Source organism: Corapipo altera, unplaced genomic scaffold, assembly GCF_003945725.1.
Source record: "Corapipo altera isolate COAL_440 unplaced genomic scaffold, ASM394572v1 75, whole genome shotgun sequence".
In the NCBI taxonomy this organism is placed as follows: Eukaryota; Metazoa; Chordata; class Aves; order Passeriformes; family Pipridae; genus Corapipo; species Corapipo altera.
In genome coordinates this window covers 11,551,867-11,567,773 of record NW_020884887.1, presented here as the reverse complement: position 1 = coordinate 11,567,773, position 15,907 = coordinate 11,551,867, and the positions used below count along the sequence as shown (strand labels likewise).

At 41.3% G+C, this 15,907-nt stretch overlaps 1 protein-coding gene across 1 annotated transcript in view; it reads right to left on the bottom strand.

The window, feature by feature from the left end:
* The window catches only part of ADAMTS2 (ADAM metallopeptidase with thrombospondin type 1 motif 2), a 170,705-nt gene that overhangs the window by 20,188 nt on the left and 134,610 nt on the right, over positions 1–15,907 (bottom strand). Inside the window, exons 6-11 of the mRNA XM_027643112.1 lie at positions 13,909–14,065; positions 12,953–13,058; positions 11,143–11,286; positions 9,166–9,298; positions 7,565–7,678; positions 643–788 (exon numbers count right to left, since the gene is read on the bottom strand). Coding sequence (XP_027498913.1) covers positions 643–788; positions 7,565–7,678; positions 9,166–9,298; positions 11,143–11,286; positions 12,953–13,058; positions 13,909–14,065 — 800 coding nt within the window. The remainder of the gene's footprint in view (positions 1–642; positions 789–7,564; positions 7,679–9,165; positions 9,299–11,142; positions 11,287–12,952; positions 13,059–13,908; positions 14,066–15,907) is intronic.

Here is a 15,907-nt window from a genome sequence, read left to right as displayed (position 1 = left end):
TATGTTACCACACTAAGATAGCAATAATTATACATATCATATTATTTGTATATACTGATCTTTATTCAATATACTTTACTTGCAGTATTACTGAAATTTAATCATTCTACATTATCTAGATGACCCATATGTAAGTTATTGAAGCAAAACCATTCAAAATTCCTAAAATTAACTTTGGAGAAGGTTCTGATCTCCAGAACTTTGTTCCAAATTGGAACGAAAACTGTTTGAAAATATTTTAAGACCTTCTTGTTGAAATATCCTAAAAAGTGGATTAAAGAAAACTTTTTTAAAAGGTTTTAAAAAAAATCCAGCAAATCCTTGCCATCATTTCATGCTCACATATTGAAACAAGACATATATACAGCCCTAAACTTTTACTTATGTTTTACACTGTAGTGTATTAGCACTTTCAAGATCCCTGTAACTGCAGAACTGCATAAAGGATGGATAAACTGAGAAATAAAGATGATTCATGGCTTGCTAAGGGCCAAAAGTTGAACTTCTGATGATATACTACAGGGCAGATTTAACAAGCACCACTCAACACCCTTTACTGCACTGCTGCACTGGTAATGTAGCAAGGACTCTCAGCACTCAGTCTCTGCACATCGGGAAGGCACAAGGGGGGTGTGCACTTACTGTGGGTTGTCACACTGCCGTGTCCTGTACTTCACCCCGGTGCCACAGGTGCGAGAACAGGAGCCAAACTTACTCCATGCCCCCCAGTGTCCATCCTGCTTCAGGATGTCTGGTGTGAGCCAGATGCAGTGACCTTTAAAGCAGTGCTGAAAGAGAAAATCAGACGTCAAAACGATTAGACGATTAAATTATAAGAGAAGCTGTGGTACCACTGATTTAATTTTAGGCACAAACTGTGGATTTTTTTTTCATCTTTCCAGCAGAAAGTAGGAAGATTCACTGTTAGATCATGCCCATGATCCCAAACTCATTCAGGTTTTATAAACTTCCATGTCCAGTATGCACGTATGTGTGTGCAGGATTCAAGTTTACCAATTGCATTAAACTGCTCTTAGTGTTACATTCCCTCATCACCTGCCTGCAGTGGGGATTTCAACAGAACTAATACAGATTCATTTAAGGGAAATGGCAGAATCCCAAATCTGGGAGGCTAACAGTAACATTCTGCCTCTGTCATTGCATGCAGCCTCTCCAGGCAGCACCGGCAAGAGCTCTGGCCACGGCACCATCCTGCCCTGCCGCTCCCAATTCCATGTGCATATTCCTGCAATAAATGTGATCAGTGAAGTGACACGAAATTAAAGCCAGGTCACATTTTAGACATAAGTGCTATTAAATAAAAAACTCCTGTGGTCTCCCTGGAGATCTCATAGTAAACCTGGGCAAAATATCAAAAGCATTCCTTAGGGAGCAGCCCTGGACAGCCCCAGTGCCACACAGTCCATCACACCCTACCACACTTTCTTTTACCTGGTTTTTAATACACTCATTCTACTGTAGTTGAAGCAGAATTTTCTGCATTCCCCAAACCTATAAGGTATGTATACATTTTTTTAAGAGCCTTTACAGCTCCAGTACTGATCACTACTGTCTCCCCTATTAAAGAAACCTGCCAGTGCCTTTCCACCAATTTCTCCGGTCCCTAATCAAGGAATTTTTTCTCAGCTGAAGTCAGAGAGAATTCTTCTCAAGGATCACAGGTTCTGGCCCTTTCTAGTACTATTTCTGCTTTCATAAAAGTTTACTGATGAAGTGTGGGTGCTGGAAAATATATTCCAGCCCAAGAAACGACTTTTCACGAGACTGTCGCAGTTTGTCTGCGTTAACAGTTACTGTCGGGATGAGAGCTCTGGCTCAGGAGCACAGATGGCTGCAACAACAAGTGAAATCAGTCACTTACTTTCCTTAACATTCAAGTCAACAACAACATTTTACACAGCTTAACAAGCCCTGGAACGCAGGAATTTGGCAGGCTGCACAAGCCAAGCATATGGCTAAATGCAGGCTGCCAGCAAAAACAAAATCAGAAGATATATAACAGGAGAGCGTTCTTCAGCATAGAGCGATTAGTGATCTGGAAGGCAAATTTAAAAGTGATGGATAGTCATTAATAATGCTGAATTTAAAGAGAGAATCATTAGTAAAATGGTGACAAGGCACAGCTTACTGATTCGCTAATCTGCTCAGTGACTGGCTCTTTATTCATGCAATTTATTTTGGTGCTGATTTGGTTGGACAAGGAGTAGAAGAGATAGTAGAAATTAGATTTCCACTTTTTTTTTCTTTCCCATATCTTCAGATATTCAAAGTCAAAACCTATGAAATAGATAAGTTACCACAAAGCCAATTACACCAATCCTGCTCCAGAGCTGTAATGGGCAGATTTTTCTTAGCTGTTTGACAGAACAAGAGATAGTTCAGCAAAGCATGAAAGAAATGCAAAATGCTAATATGTCCTTTGCTTTTTTTGGTTTTGAAGCTTAGAACTGTACCCTTCAGGGACTGTTTACTTATGGCTTTAGAGAGGTTTGTTTGAACAAACAGTTTGAGTCGTGGGGCCCCGTGAAGCCACGGGACCATTCCGAGATGTGGGGGAGGCTGGCAGGGCATCAGCTTGTTAATACAAATTTCAGCTGGGCTTGGAAGCAGATGTGAAGTGACAGCTCCTGATCTGTGCTTGCTCACACATCCCCTTATCACGGTGTAAGTTCCACAGCAGTCACCAAATCCATTTCAAGAACCATATAGCCTATGTTCATTATATGATGATCCAGAATCCAGTGCTTGGACTCATGCAGGAGACACTGAGTTTCCCAATCTCTTTTCCCTGTTTTAGCCAAGAATAGCGGGATGTGAGTTTACAACCAGCACCAATAAACCCCCTATTTGAGACTGGGACTGGTCCCTGAACTGGAAGGCAAATGTGGAAAAGTGTTATTGACTTTGCTGCGTAAAGGAAAGAGCAGTACTGGTTTTTACTGGAGAAGTTGGTCAGATGCTGATTGTTGGGAAGCTGAGGCAGAGCTATTAGGAGAGAAGCATTTGTGTAAAATGAGTCATCCCCTGCTCTGCCTTTTTTTTTGTGGATTAAAAGAAAGGAGCCTACAGAAAACAAAATGATTCACAAACGAACCTTACTCTGTGCAGACTCTTGCAAGAAATTGATGAGAAGGTAAACTCAGACGGAGAAACCTCCAGTGTAATAAAGGAAGTTAAAGCCAACCCTTCCTATTCCTACTACATTAAATACACAATGAGGTGGAAAAGAGCCAATTTCAAGCACTATTCCCTTCATAAACAGGGGGTGTCACTGAAAGAGTGAAGTATATTAAAGCAATATTTTTTTTTAAATTAAAAAAAAAATGGGTAAATTTAAATCATTTTCTTAGTGGAAGACAAGATGACTTCTTGCAGTCTCGTCTGTTTTTCTGGCAAACAGGACAGTCCAAAGCAAGTGCAATTTCCAGGAGAGGAAGCTTAAATTTCTTGCAGTAAAACATTCCACTGCTGTTTTCAGCAGTTCTTTGAAACAACTGCTGTGGACGCCAAAAAAAGAGCCAGTGTGTTCCTGTGGGCTTAACACATCCGCAGGTCAATTTTCCAAGAAAAGACTTGAAGATCTTGTGTGGGTGTCTCTAACTGTTTCATATTGGGCAGCAACAGGCAGTTCTCCCACCTCCTCATTTGACACCCCAGATATCTGCCAGGTAACCTCTGGTACTGCACCATGGCTGGTGGCCCTCAGCTCTCCCCACTCTCCTGAGATCCTCTAAGGAGAGAGTTACTTATTTATTTGTATTCCCCAACACACACAGGCTGGCCCACTCTGCTCCATCTGTTGAGAATAATTAGTTACAAGGGATGAACTGAAAACTCCAACACTAAGGACTTCTCTGAGCCAGTAAAAGTTTCTTCAGTGGAGAATCAAGTATTCTCCCTGTTTCTGTGGTGACTAACACAGCTCACACTCACCCATCTGTCTCCTGTCTCCAAGAGAAGCTGAGGTCAGCTTCCTCAGCGGGAAATTATCTGGATTGCTTTGAGTACACATTAGTGTTTTCAGAAACCTTTTTTCTTGGTCCATTTTTCTTCTCAATAATATCTATTTATTTCAATATTTAATCATTCCCTTCCTTTCCTGACAGAGTAAAAAAAAAAAAATCATTCCAAGTTTGACTCAGATCATCTCATTAGCACAGTGCAAGCAATGAGAAGACCAGCTAGGTTTGTGCTGGAACCTTGGCACATGAGCCAAATCCAAGAGCAACATCAGCTTGGTCGGCAGGGTCAGGTACCAGGCTCTTACCTCTCTCCAAGAAAAGGAAAAAAAAGGAGGCTCAGGTGGTGCAAACCTTGGTGTTAGTCAATGCAGCAAGCAGATGGATCTCCTTGCATGAATGACTCTGGGTTTGATTTCTACCCTGTGGAGAGCAGTTTGCTACTTCAGCCAGTATAAATGTCTCCCCAGAAGAGTAATATTTTTTAAAAATGGAATAACAAAAACTGATGATATATTACTTAAGGTTGTCTGTATTCAGAAGCCTGAGGCTAATGGTGAAGCCGACAGAACTGTATACAAGTAAATAAATTTATCAGCTGAAAGCATATGTTTTCTTTCAATCTACAGAATGCTGGGCAGAGTTAAGCTTTGCACAGTTATGTCTTGTCTGCGTGGTTTACTATAGCAATTTATGGAGTGTCTTTGACTCCACATGAAGACTGACTTAACTTTACACACAGGAGTCATTTCATGGAAGTTGATGTGACTGTTGCAAGTTATTGCATCATCAAAGTTTCACAAAATTGACAGAATCTTCCCTTTTGCTATTGAAAACTCAATCTAGTTTAAAAAAATCAAGCTGGGAGCAATATAAAATATTGTTTCCTCTAGGATACTGTCAAAATAGTAGTTTTCTTCTCTGGCTGGGAAGCTCAAAGAGAATATTTGATTTTTTTATCTTTAGGCCCAGCAAATTATTAGTTTGCTGCTAATTAACATAATGATTGTTCGATATCTCCATTTCCACAAGGAGACTTATTAAAGAGGTTTTGAAATGGCAGAACCTCACTCTTTTGGCACCTTGTTTCAAATAACCACATGCACAGAAGAGCTTACATACATTTACATATATTTACTTAAGTATAAACACTTATATGTATGCATACATACACACATACAGACAGCATTAGAAAGTCTAATCTTCCCTTTCTAAGGGTCAGTGCCTGGGTCTAGTTCACAGCCTGGGTGTGCAGAGGCACAACCCTTATCATCTTGCCTGCCAAAAATGTGCTATGGATCTCATGTCTCCCAAGTGGGTGTTCTTGCCCCTTGATCATCAGTTAGGAAGGAGGCAGCTGGACTGGCTTCTCCTCAATAGCATCTGCTAAGTTTGGGAGCAGTTATCAGTTATCTGAACACCACCCTTAGGTGAGAACATCCACCCACCGTGCGCCGTGTTCGTCTCCCCTGCACCACTTTCATTTCTGGCATCGGGTCCCCTCAGCTGCAGCAAAGCCAGGATGTTTCTTTGACACATCAGCAGTGTTGTGATTGGTTTGAGCTTAAAATAGGCCCTGGGAATTAGTGGTATGAAATCATGAAAACTGCAAGTCTCTAAAGTGGGAAACAAATGGATCTTTTTTGAATCAACATCTTTAATTGCTTATGTTTCTGTGCTTTTCTGGTGTTATTCCAAAGAAAATAGTGGATCAAGTTTGAAATTATTTTCCTCTTCCTCATGTGCTGGTGAGGTATCATCGTAGATGTACCTGAAAGGAGGTTGCCCCACTGCAACTGAGTCCCAGTTTTGGGGAATAAATGCATTTTACATCCCTGTGCTTTCACACAAGAGCCTCTGGTATTGTCCAAATCGGTGTAGAGAGTGAACAGGGGAAAACAAGAGCAGGGATGAAAGGGAAGGGAACAGATGAAAAAGCATTGATCGGATGTGCTTGTATTAAAAACCCCAACAACTAATAAATACACTGGTCAGATGTTGGGCTCAGATGCACAAAGTCAGCTGTATAACCTTCATAGCTCATGCTATTTTAAAAAATCAAACATTTAGCTCAGACTGCTGAGCCTTATCTAACAAAATTATTTTCATTTTACAACGTTTTCCCGGGTTCTTCTGGAAGGTGGCAGCAAGCTTATTTATCAAAATAACTGGGACAGCTCCCCTGAGAATAAAACAGTCATAGTCCTATCATCTGCTGCAGCTTCAGAATGTGCACATACTCTCTTGCATCTCTGCTGAGCTCAAAAGCCTGGCTGTCTGCACAGCTTACTGAAGCCTTGGATCCCAAGTTCCAGTCCAAAGAAAATTTTTACAGCTGAGTTGCATAATATCCTGACAAACTGTTTATAATGGAAGCACTGACAGATCCTTAGCTGTAGGGTTACAAATTCCCCTTTTTCTCCTCATTTCTGTTCACATACTAATGTGAATGAGTGGCACGGGGAAGAGGGTGATGCAACAAAATGGATATAAGTGTATTTTTCAAGGGGGGTTCATGAATATTGTTAATGCGAAAATCAAGATACACAAAAGTGAATCCAAATAAACTGTCCAAGATTTTGGACTGTAATTTAAAATATATATAATTTTTTACAATAAGAACCAAAGCTGTTACAACAGGAGTAATTTAAAGAAGAGAAAACCAGAAAGGAGTGGTTTATTTAGAGCGTGACTTGCTGGGGGATTAATTTAACATAACGTTTTCATAAAAAAGACATTCCAAACCATAACAGCAGCTGCTAACACGGTTCATTTATCGCATAAATGATGTCATCCATTGGGTTATAAAAAAATCTTTCCAAGTAGCGACATCTTCCTCTCCCCCCCAGTCACTGCATCCAAAGCCCAGGGAAGCCAGATTTTTTTCAGCAGACTTCAAAGGACTTGGAGTTCAGATCCACTGTGAGCACAGCATGATCTCCACAGAGGATAACTGAGGTTTGGAGTAGGTCCAGCGTGGTGGCTGAGTGGTCAGAGCTGTCTGAGCCTTTGCCACATCACACCATCCCCTCCACAGCTCCTCGTGCCTCCCTTGACTATCATCAAACCAGCAAATCCACCTCCACAAATCTGCCCTTCTCCCCTCATAGTCCCTCTTGGCCGTCATGTTGGTTCTCCCTAGCTGGCACTCACCTCCCACATCCATCCTTTCCCCCTGGGAGACTACAGTGGCCTTAGCTTGGCTGTCATCTCCAGGACCTCAGTGCTCTCTGCATCCCCGCACTGCGATACAAGTACAACCCCCTGATATCAAAAAAGTCATAGCAGAGTAGAAATTTCCCCATTTTTTGATTTTACCATGAAGACTTGCCAAGAAGAATTGCCTGAGGAGGCGGTTTGATGGTCACAGAGTGACCATGCAGGACACACCAGCCCTCACCCCTGTGTTCTCCCCTCGGCTCCTCACTTGCACTCATGAGATTGCCCCACATCTTAGCAAACTTCAGGTCCTCAAGACAGGTTCTTCTCCTTTTCCTCTTGATTTTAAGAACAGCACCCCCAGCTGCACACAAACACACGTGAGCACATGTGCACAGCTGGGTACCCGGGGCACCCACTCTCACCTTTCCTGGAGCACACATGGTCCCGTCCAGCGGAGGCCCTTTCTTTGTTTTGCAGAAATAGGGGTTCTCGGGGTGGCTGCACCACAGTTGCTTGCAGGGATCGAACGTGCGGAACTGAAACGCAAGAAAAATCTGAGTGGATGATGCTCTGAGAGAGTTCCCACTGGAAACTGCAACGGAAGCTGCAGCATGGGGCTGGGGGGGGGGGTTTCCTTTCCTAGGTGTAAAATTATTAGCACTGAGGAACAACAGGATGTCTGTGGATTGAGCATGTTTGAGCTTTCACACAGAATCATCAGTGACTTTGAAGTGAGATCCCACCTGCGTGAGATGGAATAAAGTCAGGCAAAAATAGTTTTACACTGGTGACCAAAGGTTGACTGGGCAAGGGGAAAACCATTTTCCCTAGACAGTAGGAGAAACACAGCCTTTTCTTACAGTTTCTCTGAACGGTGCTGCTTCACTTGGCAAACAAAGCAAAAAATCCTTGAGCACCCATGGCAGACAGAAACGAGCTGCTCTGACTGAAGTTCAGGTGTTGTAATCACCTTCTTAGGAGGATGGAAATTTGAGATCAGAACCCTGATCTGATTAATAAATCAGCATTTTAGCAATGCAAAGGCTTCTATAGGAGAGGATGAGAATCATCCACCACAAAACATAATAAAACACTATGTCTGGATATGCTTTTGGCTATTCTGAACAAAGATGACTAGAACGCCTCCATTGCCCAGGCTCTGGAGAATGGGTGTAAGAAAAGATTCTCTTTGGCTGAGACTTTCTTCTAAGCCAGCAGCAGTGGGAATTGTGTCAACAGACAATACTAGAGCTGATGCTCTGAAGGTTCTCATCCATTATCTAGAGAGACTGCTCGGCACACATATTCCAGCAGATGGGAATGAAAGCCGAAATGTTATGTGTCAGCAGCTACCACACCAGTTGAAAACATCTCTTTCCATTTAGTATTTTGCCTTGTTTGAGGACCTGAAGGTGGGAGGCACAGTTCAGCTGCAGAAGACTGTTTTCTGAGGCCAATCCACTGAGAATTGCACTAATCTCGCCTGGCTTTAAATTTAGACTTTGCCTCTTGTTTTCCTCATACACAAGAGCCAACCATGTCATCAAGAACCCTTGCAAGTTGCTTTACTTGCTGTCATGCTTATTTTCTCTTGCTAGGTATCAAAATGCATCACACTTTCCATAAAATTAGATCATAAAATCATGCTGCCCTGTGCTAGCACTACAAGATGTGCCAGAAAATCCATCTCCTCCACATCTGGGTGGGAGTTTTGTAGCAAAATAACTAGCTGCCAGCAAGAGGAGGCTCAATAATGCAGCAAGTTTGTTTGCTTGAAGTCTACAGATATTTATGAAACTTTATTTATTATTTATTTCTGTCACTCCAGTTAAAAAAAAAAATACAAGATCTATTTCAAATAACTAAAATTTGTCAACATTCAGTTGTTAATCCTTGCTTACAGCTAAGGGGACACAACATCTTTCCTTGTGGGCTTCACTACTCTGTCCCTATTAAGGACATTTCAGAGACACTTAGAGCCCTCCTGGATGAGAAATAGCAGAAGCCAAAGTTAAGTACTCACAGCTGTGCACATCATGTAGCCCAAACCAAAATCAAACCGGCACTGCTCATTCATGGAGTAGTGAATTCCTGGCAGCTGTGGAAGGGAAGGCCAGTCATGTTCGAAGGGATCATCACGCAGACAATCATAGGAACTGCAACAGGCAAAAATTACAGTAACAGATGGGGCTGTGAGACTTGCACAGTGTTTGTGGTTTCATTGCCTTTTTGTTCCAAACAAAACAGAGCCTACAATTTCTCAGATGCTGGTTGTGAAGAGCAGCTAATATTGCAATTACACTCACATTCAGTTTATCATGTTGTATCCACCTTTAATGGATTCTATATATATTTTTTTTCTGAAGCCCTTCTTTGTAATTTCCATTTAGCTTGCAGGTAAATTCCTATCAGTCTCCAGGCTCCTTATGTGAAAGGAATCAAAGGAAGAATCCACATGAGACCAAGAAGAAAAGAAAGTTTAATTAATTTTCCATTTGTGGAATTTCTTGCTGCCTGCAACTGTCTTTCAAGTGAAGTTTCAAAAGCAGAGGCCAGGGTAACCAGCCCAGAGTACCACTAAGCCTGCAGTTTCCCTGTGTCTTTGCTGAGAAGCAGCAGCTCACACTCACAGACTGAGTTTCCTTTCTATGTGATGAACGTGGAAGTTTCTCCTCTCCTCCTAAGGAGGGAGGACAGCCTGTAATATATTAGAATTACATCTGACCAAGTCACGTGGGGGACAGAGGACTGGTGCCAGTATCACCAAATGGTTAACACAGTAAAAGCACTGGTTAATTCACAAGACCAACACAGTCCACAGGATCTCTGAAATGTCTCAGAGTTATTTAACAGACATGAGGACACCATACACGAGTCTGTCCTGGCAATCATTAAGGTTGCCTTGAAGATACCAATAGCTGAAAGCAGAATTTTGAGGTTAGATTTACTTCAAAGCAAACCATCGTTCTGCTTTGTTATAAGACATTTTAAAAATAGTTGTATTTAAAAGAATGTAAAGCAGCCCTCTAGGCCAGATGATTTTTATTTAATGGCTAAAGCTCTGGAGGATCTTGATAATTGAAACAATCACACTTGCCTCACAATATTTTTATTCCTTATTGCCACACCTAAGATATCCAAGATAATAAAAATACGGACAAAAAGACTGACTCGTGTTCTCTTCTTGTATTTCTCTGCATTTTTTTCCTACTAATTTTCAGGTTTTGCTGCTTATCCTAGTAGTTTCCCCAGACTTTTCTGTACAGCTTGCACATAAAAACAAGGGGAAGTTTTTTTTTCTGTAAGGAGCAAAACCATGGTCATAAACAATAGAGCTTCTCAGGGAACTCTAGCACGGGTCTAGTGCCTGAAGCATCAAGTCCAAAAGGAAGGCAAGGGGCATGGATAAAGCTGTTTAAATGACTTTTCATTTAGGTACTTAAAGGAAAACTAGCAGCTGAAGAACTAATTCTAGAACCATATTCTCTCTCTAGATATCTATTAAAGCCAAAAAAAAAGCCCTGAGGACTTAAAGGGCAGATTTTTGTCTTTAAGCAGCACCATCTTATCATTGACAGGTATCATAAGCAACAAATGGTCCTTGAAGCCAAATGTGGTATGTGCAAGACAGACACCATGCTGCTGGGTAGCAGAGGCACTATCCAGGGTTACAGCAGGGAGAGAGGAAAGGTAGCAATGAGATTCACAATAGTGCCTTCTCAACACCCCTGAGAGGACAGTGGATACTCTCTAAATGTCCAGAAAATGAACAGATGTAAATGAAACGCGAACAATTTAAAATGGACTGAAATAAAACTAATTGAGAACTTGTAGTTAGTGGGAAAGAATGTCATTCCTGATGGGTGGGGAGGGGATTCTGTGTTCGTTTTACTCAGCTCCACATGAGTAACTAACAAAAGGGCAAAGCACAAAGGCTGGGCGAATTGTTCTGACATGCTTCCTAATTAAAGGGGAGAGGCTACTACTGGCAGCTACTCACTGGAGGTATCTGTTCAGCTCCTGCTGGCTGCAGCGGGACCAGTGGAAGCGGTGGAAGGCGGCCTGCACCAGGGGGGCCATGATGCTGCCCAGGCGCACCTCGTCCCCACATCTGTTCCCTTGGCCGTCGTGCTCCATGCCTAAACTGCCCCGCACAGGAGAGACACAGCACAGTTACATCACAGCTGAACCCTGAGTGCCCGCGAGTGCTTCCACGTCCCAAAGGCCACCGGGGGCTGATGGCAGCACCGGGGCTGATGGCAGCAAGGTGCTGAAGTCCCGTCACTCTTGCCCACACGAGCAAAGCCATGAGAAGTCAGAGGGTGCGGCTGAAGCTGAAGAGCTAGTCTGGAAGCACTGACCCTTGAGGGTACTTTCATGCCATTAGGCTAATCCATTTTCAGAAAGACTAAAAATGCCTTTTCTGGGCTTCTGTGAACATGACATTTGTGAGTTACTACAGCTAAATTAATCCATTTCTGAATTATTGAGCCAGTCCACCCTCCAGCAGTAGTAATAGAAATTTACTCATGCTCCAGTTTGGAGCTATTCAGGAATTCATTTAACTTCTAAAAAAAAAAAAAATCACACCTTGGCTTAATTCAAAGTATTTTGCAACTGTAGACAAGTCCTTTGCATGGAAAAAAAAGGAAAGACACCACAATGGAAGCTAGTTCAGACAAGCTGCTGCTATTGCCCAGGAGCAATCCCACATTGTTTAAATGTGAAACAGCCTGGAAAGTGTTGGGTACTTTCTAGAAAATTTCCCCAAGTTACAGATATTTTAAGATTTCTTTTTGTCTTTATTATGAATATGTTTTCTCCTTTCCTTTTTTAGGATCTTATATTGCATTTTTTAATGAGCACTCTTGGACCAACATGGGCAGTATCTGTCCATAGTTAATACAAATTAACAGATTGGGGCTGAATGTGACTTGAGGGATTACAAACATTCTTCAGTGGTATCTCTTTAAAAGCTCCCAGTGTATTCTTTTTAATCCTAATTCAAAAATTCTGGAATCAAATACCATCTGGGTATTAAATCTATGTCCTGTCTAACTAAGATAGGTTTACAGTGATTTCAATACATTTTGGCACTTTCTTGTTCAAAGCCCTTAATAACTCTGATATAAAAAAGAGAAAGGGCCTTCAGGCTTTCTTAGGGAAGACAGAATAGATTGAAACTGTTCAGAAAAAGCCTTCTGGGAACTGTTGTTCTACCAAGAGAAAATAGGAAATCAGCGGGTGTTCTCTGCAAACAGGGAAGCGAAAACGATCTGGGAGAAACCAAAGCTCTGGCAGCTGCTGCCCAGTCATTGGTTCTAATAACATCAGTAAGTAAAATGATTGCAGATTTTATATGAAATATATAGAACAGTTGTAACCACAGTGCTTGGCACCTCACTCCTATACTGTATTATTTCCTTTATCTGCAGTAACATATACAGATGATGTGCTTATTTAGTACGGATGGTTTGCAAGAATCATGTGTTCTGCTGGCTCAATGAATTCATGTTTCATCATTATGAGTACTTTACATTTCCACCAGGAGACTACAATACATCATTCAACCTACTCTCACAGCAGTCCTGGAAGACATTTTGGCATTAGTTCTTTTTTCCATTTGAAAATCCCAAAATATAAAGCTTACTTAAGATCATAAAGAAAGCTTAGCGAGAGCTGAGACCTGGAACTGGAGTTAACCCTGAATATTAGTTCTTTACATCAACGGCATCTTTCCAATGTCATCAGTATTTCTCTGCATCAAAGACCTTTAAAGGTACAACACAGATGTCCACAGTTCTACTCACACATGTCCAGTTTCGTGAGCCACCACAAATGCAGATGAAAAACCATCTTCATGGTTGAGAGTGCAGCTTCGGACAGGATGACACATCCCAGTGACTGGAGCGTAGCCTGAGAGAAACACCAGGTGTTTCAGAAAATTAACAATATAGAAAGGCAACATGTGGGAAGCTCTAGGGTGAACATCTGTCTTTTGTTGTGACACAAGTATAGTTGGAGTGCTCCTCTCAGGAGACCTCTGCCCCCAAACATTTAACAGTGCTCCCTCATCTATGAAACAGATGTAGCCAGCTTGTTGGACAAATTAAAACTTCCTGGCTCACCAAGAAAACTCTTGTCACCTCTAGGACCATCCTGCAATTGCTTTTTTCAAGTGCATAAGACAACAGAGGCAAGGGACAGCACATGCTGCTGAGTTACAGCTCAGGAGGAGCTCAGTTCAGTTCCAGCCCTCAAGGCAAAACCCCAGCCCTGTGTTGACAGCAGATCTGGCCAACTCAAAAGGAATGGGAAAGCTCTGAGAGTTCTCCTCTCTGGTGAAAAACCTGATCTCACAGGAGGTAGAGCTCTGAAAAAAAAAGGAAAAAATGGACAGCACTTGGCCCTGCTATTCCAGACCTCTGTGTAACAATATTTCTTGGCTGTTGGGCTGTAACACAGCAAAAGCTTTGTAACTTTTTAAACAAAAATCTATTCTTTAATCTTTGGGCATTTCCATTACTGTTTACATATGGATCCCATTTTCTTGGCTTCAGTAAGAGCACAGAAGTGATGCAATAAGTAATCAGAAAGAAAGGATAAAATAGTAAGTGAAGCAGTTACAGCTGAAACCTATGCAGAGCTCTTGGGGAAAGAAAACACCAACCAAAACCAAGCAAAAGGTAACACAACTAAACTTTGCACGACCAGCCTTGCTCAGTGATAAACACAAATGCAAAACAAACTTGGATGCACATCTTACCCTGCATGCCTGATGGACCAAAATCCTGCCTCGTGAGGAAGATGGCGTGGTCATGGTACTCCGCGTGCCCAGTGTCAGGTTTCTGCTGCAGGTAGGCCCAGCGACACACGTTCTCCAGGCTTTGTGAAGGGTTCCCAATCTCTATCAGACTCATAGACTGCACACGTGCAGGGGAAAAAAAAGGACACCAAGAGTTATTTATTAAAAGCTTGGGCTCCTAGTGTAAAACTAAGTGTGGTTTTTCATTACTTTCAGAAATGGACTTTTTCGATGACTGCCTTTTAAACTGCATTTTCTTTAAACCATTATGCATGTGAAGATCATTCAGAGGGTAGAACATATAACTGTAGCAGCCATATATAGCAGCAGCCCATTCTGTCTGATATAACTGTGGTGTGCCATTCTCCATATAAACCACACATTACATGGGTGGTGTGCTGACACAGCTTGGCCGGCTCAAATGGTCTGACATGTTAGATGAGGTGCAAAGGACAATTTTCTTGAACAAGAAAACGTATTTTAAAATCCAACTACTACATTTACCTTTTTTTTTTTTTGCAGTAGTACTTTTGTAAGAATTCTCAGTTTATTCTACTTAATATTGTGCACAGCTAAGACTTTAGAAAACTTATTGTATGTGGGATGCTATAAAATGTATGACTAATTGACCTGTCCCAGGCCTTCCAGGATTTTTAAGAACTACATATGTGAACCCTGGCTTTTCATTTGCAAAAATTATATTACCATGACAACACTGTAATCATAACACAAACCACTACAATTTAGATGCTATACTCTAATGCAAGTATTTGTCATTCCAAAATACTTCATGGAGAGCAAAACCTACCCTAGGCCAAAAATAAGAGAGAAGTAATATAATTCGTGTTTAAATACAGATGAATTTGACGTGTCCTCTAATTGAGTGCGTGATGGAGTACAGAGAATATTGACTACATGAAACAGAAAATCCTCAAAGGGTTGTGGAAGAACAACTGGAATTGATAAAAAGAAGTGTCTGCCAAACTGAGGTCTGATTTTGGCAAAACTAAGATATTAGAATTCTGCAAATGTTCAGAAAAACAAATTAATAAACCAAATAGAGGCTCAGTTTGGATTCTGATACCACTGCGGAATGAAAAAGTTGTAATATAATCCTATGCTGGATCATACTGCTTCCAGCCATCATTCCCTTGGAAATTGAACTAATAACTGTATTTTAAATGGCGGGACAGTTGTGGTGCCTTTATTGCATTTTTGTATATTTATAAGAACAGACTTAAACAAACTTTGAGTCACTATTACAGGGCAAAATCCTGACTCTTCAAGCAAAAATCCTAGTCAGTTAAACAGAGTTTGATCATTGCTGAGGTCTTCAATAACATCCATCAGTGGTTAACCAAAAACAAACAAGCAAACAAGCAGAAAACCTATCTACATTGTCTCCACTGTTCTCATTTCTCCAAAGCCACACAAAAGAGATCAATCCCGTCAAGGAGCTCAGTGAGAAATCTAACTGCAAGACTCAAAAAGCAAAGAATGCTGTAAAATGAAGTTGAGAAGTCTCAGGTCGTGTATTGTTTGCTAATAGTTCCTTATCTCACAATGACCTCCCTCTGTACATTGTACCAAATGAAAATCATTAGATCTTATAAGATGCATTGATCAGAAAACAAAGAAAAAATGCACACTATCAACATGTTCTTTCTTTAAGAATATCCAATTATTTGCAAAGAAATCTCTGATCAAAACACTGATTTTAGTTTTTTTCCAAGCAAATGAAAGGAGCACCAAACAGTTAATGTGGAGCATTGGAGGGGGGTTGCATCCAGCACAGTGGGGAAAATGAAGAAAACCCCTTTGGCTTTGTAGGGGAAGCTGAGAAAAAACAAGTCTATAATACATTTCAGTTGACCCAATTTCTTTGCCAATAACACAATTTTAACATCAGAAATTTGGCACATAAGATTGAGCCCTACTGCTCTTTAAGTTGGGAAACGAG